This window comes from Morone saxatilis, unplaced genomic scaffold, assembly GCF_004916995.1.
Source record: "Morone saxatilis isolate NCDOM2014 unplaced genomic scaffold, NCSU_SB_2.0 Contig17, whole genome shotgun sequence".
NCBI lineage: Eukaryota > Metazoa > Chordata > Actinopteri > Moronidae > Morone > Morone saxatilis.
Genome location: NW_023339729.1, coordinates 19,482,430 through 19,491,394, shown reverse-complemented (window position 1 = coordinate 19,491,394; position 8,965 = coordinate 19,482,430). Strand labels below are relative to the sequence as shown.

The following is an 8,965-nucleotide window of genomic DNA, read 5'->3' as shown; positions in this document are numbered from 1 at the left end:
AGTAACACCTGTGCATTTCCTGCTGCGATATCAGGACGTCAGCTGTGAGAAAAAAGCCTCTAAAGCTTCAGTTTGCATTGTGTAGATTTTCTCTGGTCTCCTGGTGAACCTTCCCACCATCATGGATTGGCTCGCTTGGCTGAAGTACTTCAGCATTCCTCGCTACGGCCTCGCAGTAAGTCCAAATTAAAAGAAGGAAGGACGTGAACAATTCCAGTACAAGTAATAGAAAGAACTATATATTTATTATTTTATGGTTCTATGTATACATATATACATATATATGTATATATATGTATTTAGTTGTGGAGAGAGGAACTTGCACATTGAATTGATACCAAAAAAAGGTTCCTCATGTGATCAAGAAGGTCCTTATATACTGTACACAACATCTGATTGATTCAACAATTATTTCAATTTATAAACAATATTTACATTGAAATAAATATTGATATTGTAGATGTGTTGGCCGATATAAACAAAATAAACACATAAATACAAAAACTTTTTATAAGGATCCTCTATTAAAGCATCAAAATGTATTCTTGATCTTGTAGTTTAACAAACTAATGTTACTCACTACTGTAGTAGTTTTTCCCAAAGCTTTACGTGTCACAGTTTTCTTAACTGCTGTCTGTCTTTCTAATTAATTTTGTGACCAAGATATGCTTTAAGTGAGACATCTTACATTTGACAAATACTGTAAATCTGTCAGAGTTCTCTGTTGTCGACAAACATGACCTTAAACATTTGACCTCAAACCTCGCATGTCTTGTTACTCATTGGCCGATCTATACACAGATATTGTAATAAGCTGATATCAACCTATATGGTAGATCAGCCACAGTGATTTATCAAGCTCTAATTAATATGTTCACGTTCTTGATCACATGCATGATGAAGATATAATACCATAGCTGTTCTAAACTACTTTCTTAGAAATGTCAAGTCAGTGTGTTTTGTCTTTGCACCTTGTTATTATTTATATTATAAGATATTGGATGTGCATACACTAACTATAGTCTTACAATAACTAACAATAACAATAACTTATCATTTATAGTGACATTTGCTGTTAACACATTTTTTGGCTTTGACAAACAGAAACACTGCAGCCTGCTACATAAACTTAACTTAACATAAACATAAACTAAATGCTGCCTAAGAGTCTAAATAAAGACCGCATTGTAGGTTGTACAGGTAAAATGTCTCATGTTCCTAAGACAATGTCGGCCTCAGAGGACTGTGAAAGCCTCCCTTATAGAGTTAATTTGCCGTCCATATATCCTCCATTGTTCAACCACAGATCAGCATACAGTCTTAGTCTAGAGTCTAATGCACTATACTTCCTTTAATCTGCTCAGCATGCATTGAATAAGCTGTCTGTGTTCAGGCCTTGAAGATCAACGAGTTTGTGGGTTTGAAATTCTGCGAGGAGGCTGTGATCCGAAACACCAACATGTCGGCTACAGTGAGCAACTGCAGCGTGAGCACGGTTGGCCCGACGTGAGTAGACCTCCGCACTGTATATGCTCTGGTTGTGTCTTACTGGTTTATACCGCCTCTGCTTCTGCTGCAGCTGCCTCCTTAAAACACATTATGACACTAAAGTTGACTTTATAAACATTTATGAACTATTAAAATCAGCTTAAATCAGCTCAAATATTGATATTTGTTCTGTAAGTGACCAGTTGGGACTTGTGTTACTTCAGATGTACAGGAGAGCAGTATCTGGACTACCTGGGAATAGAGTACACCACCTGGGGACTGTGGGAGAATCACGTGGCTTTGACCGTTATGACGTTCACGTTCCTCATCATCGCCTACCTGAAACTGCGCTACATCAAGAAATTCACTTAAATGTGTCGACTCTGCATCCTTTATTTTTCTCTCTGTGAACCAGGCCAGTAAATATTCGACCAAAAATTCACCTTTAAAGACCCAGTGTGTGCGATTTAATGGAGATTACGATGCCCTCGCCTCACTCTCCTATCTATACTTAGATATTCAGTATAGGTAAAATACTTATTAGAAAGTAATATGAGGATTTTCTCACATTGTGGAGAGAAGAGAAACGATGAGTGTCAAGATGACCACACAGTGACAGATATGGAGGATATGTGGTGTTTTTCTTACAGGTTTATATTTTAAAGTTAACTGTGGTTATTTATGAATGTTTACATTTGCTGCCTTATGTTAAAATCAGACTATGCCCTTTTTCGATTTTGAAATTGAATTTTGAAATTACACTAAACTGAACCTTTTTCACTGATTATTTGTAACTGTAGTTGTTGTAGAATTATATCACCTAGATAGTAAATATTTGTTTTTGTACTGCTCCAAAGAACATTTGTATACATACCTTTATACTCTGATACAGCTTTTTGAGAACATGTATAAACATTTGCATGTAACTTTGGTCTTATTGGTTTTTTTCAGTGTATCCACTTACAGCGTTTTAATGATGACCTATATTATTTCTTTTAAGATGAATTTTTTAATGATTATATTTAAAAGATTACACTTTACATTTTCCTAATACTTTCCAAGTTTTACAGAAAAAAACTATATAATTGGTAGTATTACATGTATATACGTTTATATTGGTACACTTTTTGCACAGTAGGCCAGCTGAACATGCATAAATGGGAAAGTCACCTATAAGTTAACATACAATTTAACATATATAAAGAATAATGTTTACAGTAATTCATGAATAATGAATACATATTTACATGTGTTGAAATGGAGCGGTTCATCCAAGGATATTTTTAAATTAATTATAAACTCAATACAGCTAAATATAGTAACTGAAATTACACAAATTTGACTACTACCACATTGCGTCGCTCTTTTAAGGAAAACTTTGATACAAATTTTAAGGATATTACCCAAAAAAATAAAGTGTTACTGAATATATTAATTGTATAGTTCAGCATTTGTACACCAGCACATGTATTTTTTAAATGTTTTGGTATTTCAGATTAAAAATTGTATTTTATTGTGTATTATTATACACCCACAAAATGCATTATTTCACTACATTTTATATCTCTCTGCAACTCTCAAAGACCTCATCTTTAATAATTGAAGTATGTGGTATAAATAATGTTAATATGTTTAAGAAAGACACATTTATAGCTGTTTTCTTGTTACTTCAAATGAGTCATAATCTGAACCAGAGAAAGCATAACAAATAAAACAAATTTATATTTTAATAACATTTTATTTTGGCAGATTAAAAAAAGAAATAGATTGTAAAAAAAAAAAGTAAGGCACAAGGAAAAAAATAATAAATGCATGGGTTTCCCATGAACACTAGATGCACTCCAAATCGAAGTTTGTTTTAAGTTACAATATGTATCATAAAATGATAATAAGCTATTTAATTTGAAGCTTCATTGATGTACAGAGGAGTAAATATGACAGAATGTGCCACACGTGTACCTACTGTATATTAAAATGATGAAAAAATAATCAGCAAAATTAACAGTCATAGAAACTTTTTTGGTATTTGTGTAAATGCTAAGATGTATGGATACAGTAATCAAAAGCAGGTGAGCATGCTTCGAATGAAATACTAAAATCATATGCTGTGTATTCTGCTGAGTACAACTGAGTATCCTTGAAGGTTGGTATATATATATTTATATATACATACTGTGATAAGTGTAATACTGTACTGTAAATCCTTCATCATTTTTCAACCTCCTTCACACGTTTTCCCTTCCTTTCATCATCCTGTTAAAGTAATACTCGATAATGGCTTTCGAAAGTTTAGTGGATACTTTAAAATGTCTCTGTGGAGAGCCTCACTCACTTTCAGTGCATTTAAATATTTGAGGTGAAGATTTTGTCACCTCCTTCTTTGTAATACTTCAAGAAATTTAAACAGCTTCAATAAGGTATCTGTTCCGCAACAAAACGCTCCCACGTCTTCAGTTACTTGTACCGCTGCCGGGAAATTTCCAATAGGGAGTTTCTTGCCAGAGTGGAATAATATTCTTCATCGAGTCCTCACACGTGGCCACTCCCATTTGTGCTTGTGTCGAGGCCGTCGGTGGACAAGGAAGAGGATGGACGGGGCCGGGGGCCGACGGGAGTGGCTGGCGGCGGGTGGCTGACCTGTGAGACCATATCATCAGACTCCCAGAGTTCCAGTTCCTCCCTCACCAGCCTCTCCATCTGCTCTCTGTGGGCGTCTGTGTCCCGTCCCAGACGCTCATCCTGACAGACAAAAACAGATTCACTTGTGCAGTATGTTTACTGTTTACATGCACATTAAAAAAACAGGTTATGCAGCCTGACTTATTTATTTTAAGTGTAGAACTGCTTCCTGATTTTTAAAATGTATTTATTTGTGTGTGTGTGTGTGTGTGTGTGTGTGTGTGTGTCTAATATGTATATAGCTCTGTTTTTGTGTCTTTAGCTGCTAAAAGCTCGGCTGTGTTCAACCAGCTAGTTGCTAACTGCGTCTGTCTGGTATTTGGTGCAGAGCAGGTAGTGTACAGAGGGTTTTTAGCGCTTTTGTATGAAAAACAGTTGCCTGCTGTCTTCAAATATGATGCTACAATTATGAAGTGAGCAGTGAGAGTGAACCAAAACAATAAAGTTGCCTCAAATTCTTGATAATTATCTGTAGATTTGTCATTATGAGCGACTCCTTTCACATCACGTCATGTGATCCATTATAAAAAAGTATGATTGCAGCTTCGAGTGCGTGTAAATGCATCAACTGTGTATCCAAAGCATCTCACCTCCATGACTCCGTCCAGCAACCTGCCCAGCATATCTCTCCTTTTGAGTTTTGCTCTCTCCATGGCTTCCAGCTTCACAATTACAGCATCTATCTTAGATACTATGCTGCCAATAGAGTGCTCCATCCTGTCCACGCGTCTCACCAGCCTGAGAAACAAAGACGATTAGTTCCCATATTATACTACATGTTAAATGTGTCATACTACTACAGTCATAATCATTCAGATTAGTTTTAAACTACGGGGAGACCTCAAAGTGGAGCCTGACTGATTCTGTTGTGAAATCACTCACATGAAACAGCGACAGAGAATACCAGTATCAGAGCCCCTTCCTCCACATGACATGTCCTGAGGCTGCCTTACATTTTATTCATCATTCATCAACTTTCATTCACCTGCATGTAAGATACAGAATAAAAGCCATAAAAACTCCATACACTTGAAACTCTTCGTAGGAGACGCCCCCAGAGCTGCTGCCGCGACGACGAGAGCTGTGGCCGCTATCCTCGTCATCGTCTTCCTCCGAGTCGTCCTGGGTACGAGGGAAGCTCCGCCCACTGCTGGGTCTAGTCAGCGAATTGCGTTCCAGATCCAAGTCCTCCTAGCATACGAGCAGAAACACACTGAACATCTGCAGGTGTCGTGGCTGAGAGGACGCAATTACCAAAACCATCAACTTTTGTTTAACCAGTGGAACGAGCTGGCATCGTCACTCACTCTCTCTTTCTCCAGGTCATCTCTCATTTGCTGGTGTTCATGCTCCGTCAGCTCCTGGTCACCATCGTGATCGTACTTGGCAAAGATGGCCTGAATCTCTGCATCTGTGTGGCCCTTTCTGAGCGAAGAAAACATCAAAACACGCTCAGGACACGTCACGTGAATTTGATATTCACAAAACACAAACACTGAAGTAATATTTCAAGGCTTTCTGCATCATTTGAGGTTTTGTTCACCCTTTAAGATCCTGCCGGAGTTCGTCAAGGTTCAGTTTGCCCCCGGCCTGACGCAAACTGTCGGAGATGTCGTCTACTGCCGTCTTCTTCAGTCTCATCTTCATCAAAGCTTTATTACAACCCTGAGGGAGAGAAATTACATTTGGACTTACCTAAACACGTCAGTTGCATAATGTTGTTATGTGATAACAGACAAGCTCAGACAAGGAAAGAAACACATACTTTACATTACAACACAATTTGTCTCCTAATCGTACAGTACATGCACTATACTGTAGTTCCACCATTGTTTCTCAACAAGAAAAGCCTGATAAACTCTGTGATTAGCTCACAGAAAATACCAGTTACAGCCAATGCCCCATTTCTGCCTTCTACTCTTTACCTTGCATTCCTGCTATGGTTCAGAAAGAGGTTAAGATGTGCAAGACATCGTCTGTCAGAGCTTTTAGACTGGGACCCACTGCAGCGAGGCCTGATATCTAGTGTAGGTTATACAGTTCAAGTCAAGAAAGGGTCTCCCATTCAATGAGTCCATCTAGGGAGCAACGGCCATCAGGGTTTGGAACTGAAATTTTAGACATGTACATGTATTATACATGGTTCATTACAGGTATTACAGAATAAGGTAATACACAAACTACACTAGCAAAGATGTTCCCTAGATCAGATACTACCTCACACTGTATCACATGTCTGGAGGTGACAACCTTTAGTACCATCCTGCTGTGCTACCCGAAACAATCAGAGTTTCCAGCAGTGATTCATAGTGAAGGCACTCCACTGACTCCTTTCTTAAGGGAAACTCTGAGTCATCCTCCTCTTATTTGTTTCAAACACCTCATCTTATCTCTAAAAATACACAACCAGAGCCAGAAATTGCTATATTTGGAGTAGCTTCTGGAGAAAAAGCACTTTCCGACATACACCCTGGTGTGCTCTTCGCTTTTTCCGACGTTATTGGCAGCGTTGATTTATTGGAGATAGACAAAATAATTAATACTTGTAGTTAAATACCTTCTTAATGAGGTCAGTCATTTCCATCTCAGACCTCTGCTGGGACATGTCAGCCTTTACCTCAGAGTACGTGTCATTGATGATGGCAAGGAACATGTTCTTTACAGAAAGAAAGAGAAAAGGTATATTCATGTTAATGAGGGGTAAACAACATGAACAAACGTACTAATTCAACACAACAGGTGGGACTACGCTACTCACCATGAGAATAAAGAAAATGAAGAAGACAAACGTCGTAAAGTAGATTGGTCCAAGCACTGGATTCGCCTCCTCTATTTCTGAGAACTCAAAGTCTCCCAGAATGATACGGAACTGGGTGAAACTACAGAAACAGCAAAACATTTCAAACAGTTTTAAACAAGTTGGAGTTGTTAGAGGTATTTGAACAGTTACACTTTAACTGCTCTTACATGCTGGCTTGGAAAGTGCTGAAATCGTTGACTTGGGTTCCAAACACCAAGTAGGCTAGCTGAGCGTACGCCAGGAAGATGATGAAGAACATGATGGCAAAACCCACAAGGTCCTTAGCACAGCGAGACATAGTGCTGGAAAGCTGACTCATGGTCTTGTTGAAGTTTATGAACTTAAAAAGCTGAGAGGATGAGAGAAATTATTAATCGTTAGTGTCCACTGCGGTAGTTTTGGACTGATTGTGAACCAAAGGGATAAAAGATTTATACCTTGACCCAGGAAAAAAAGACAATGATTGCAGCCACGTTGTTGAACTGGACCTGCAGGTTGGCCAAAGACTCAAAGCTGGGGTGAGCAGTGTGGTTCTCCAACAGGCCTTTGAGAAGGTTGCCAACCATGGCTGTTCTGGTTATGTTCATGATTATAGCAACAACGCTCAACTGAAAAAAAGAGCAGAAAGAGCAAACAAATAAAGTCAGTCAATCTTTTTCAAAATGACTATTTAAAATCACTTTAATAATCCCAAATAGGACTTTTATACACACCGCGACAATGAGAACATCCAGGCAGTTCCACAGGCTCTTGAAGTAATGCAGGCGGTGGATGCGGATCTCCAGCGCCTCCTCCACCACGTAGTAGAGGATGAAGAGGCAGAATGCCACCTCACACAGACCCACAAAGTAGTCCCAGCTGGTCACGTATCGTATCAGACGCACTGTTTGGAACTGCCAGGAGGTCACCACCCCACCAGTAGCGGGGAACTCCACCAATAGCCTGACAATCATCAAATTATATTAGTTAGTATTCATACAATCAAAGTTACAAGCTGGTACCGTTATACTGCAGACACAATAGACACACTACATAGTGCATATAGTGTATATATTTTTCATTATAGTCTTATATTTTCTATAATATCTTATAAAATTCTTGTTTTGTGATTCTTTATTGTACACTTCTGTACTTTTTGCACTATGCTGCTGTGTCAATAAATAAATAAAATAATGGGATCAACAAAGGAACATCTTATCTTAAATAAAGCACAAATATGTAATTTTCAAAAATGAAGTGACGGTTATCAACTAACTGATTTGTCGCCTGACAGAAATTTGCAAGAAATTTTGATAATCGACTAATCATTTAAGTAACTTATGAAGGAAAATGTTCAACTATTCGCTGCTTCAGATTGCTCAATTGTGGAGATTTGTGCCTTTTCTCTGTTTTAATATACATACCAGTAATCAAATATCTTTTTAAGAAATGTTTCCGTCAGAGCAAGAAAAGGCAATTGAAAGAAAGATGTGATCTTGGCCGGCTTAAAAATAAAACATGCTATCTCCGAGATTTAATCCATAGAATCCAACGGTGGAAACGATTAGGCATGTAAGAGGAGCCAGGAAGATACCCACTATACCTCTTTTTAACTAATTCAAATGTTTCAACTTTAAAGTCTGAAAAAGGTGAGCACACTGGAAGTTCCTGTAGAGAATTACACTGTAAATGGATATGCAACGACTGATGATTCTTACCTGGCGATGCAGAAGAGGTTGATGTTCCCATTGTAGACAGAGAAGTCGAGAAACACCGCTCTGGTGCCTCTGTCCAGCCACAGGTGGTCTTTGAGAAACTGCAGTTGGATTGCTGACTCCTCTTTTGTGCGAGACAGGTCTTGGTAGTAGCCTCCACCTCCATATTTAGAAACTTGACCCCAATAACTGCTTCCATTCATCTCACTCTCTGTTGCATACACCCATCTAAGAGACACCAGAAAGAAAAGAGTATGAATACGTATCTTAAGGCTGCTCCATTAATCGAAATTTGATCATGATT

General features: G+C 38.3%; 2 protein-coding genes across 4 annotated transcripts in view; one reads left to right on the top strand and one right to left on the bottom strand.

The window, feature by feature from the left end:
• abcg2d (ATP-binding cassette, sub-family G (WHITE), member 2d) overlaps positions 1 to 1,860 on the top strand; it is a 10,634-nt gene extending 8,774 nt beyond the window's left edge. The window contains exons 13-15 of the mRNA XM_035660583.1: positions 86 to 175; positions 1,394 to 1,506; positions 1,713 to 1,860. Coding sequence (XP_035516476.1) covers positions 86 to 175; positions 1,394 to 1,506; positions 1,713 to 1,860 — 351 coding nt within the window. The remainder of the gene's footprint in view (positions 1 to 85; positions 176 to 1,393; positions 1,507 to 1,712) is intronic.
• A 997-nt stretch (positions 1,861 to 2,857) lies between these two features.
• The window catches only part of pkd2 (polycystic kidney disease 2), a 10,363-nt gene continuing 4,255 nt past the window's right edge, over positions 2,858 to 8,965 (bottom strand). Inside the window, exons 5-15 of one of the 3 annotated variants that reach the window (XM_035660451.1) lie at positions 8,665 to 8,889; positions 7,681 to 7,909; positions 7,405 to 7,575; positions 7,135 to 7,316; positions 6,926 to 7,046; positions 6,725 to 6,823; positions 5,711 to 5,832; positions 5,475 to 5,592; positions 5,195 to 5,355; positions 4,758 to 4,905; positions 2,858 to 4,227 (exon numbers count right to left, since the gene is read on the bottom strand). In XM_035660451.1, coding sequence (XP_035516344.1) covers positions 4,018 to 4,227; positions 4,758 to 4,905; positions 5,195 to 5,355; positions 5,475 to 5,592; positions 5,711 to 5,832; positions 6,725 to 6,823; positions 6,926 to 7,046; positions 7,135 to 7,316; positions 7,405 to 7,575; positions 7,681 to 7,909; positions 8,665 to 8,889 — 1,786 coding nt within the window. In that variant the 3' untranslated portion in view covers positions 2,858 to 4,017. Of the gene's footprint in view, positions 4,228 to 4,757; positions 4,906 to 5,194; positions 5,359 to 5,474; positions 5,593 to 5,710; positions 5,833 to 6,724; positions 6,824 to 6,925; positions 7,047 to 7,134; positions 7,317 to 7,404; positions 7,576 to 7,680; positions 7,910 to 8,664; positions 8,890 to 8,965 lie in introns of all 3 variants that reach the window. The other 2 variants (XM_035660450.1, XM_035660448.1) reach the window with 2 other exon arrangements.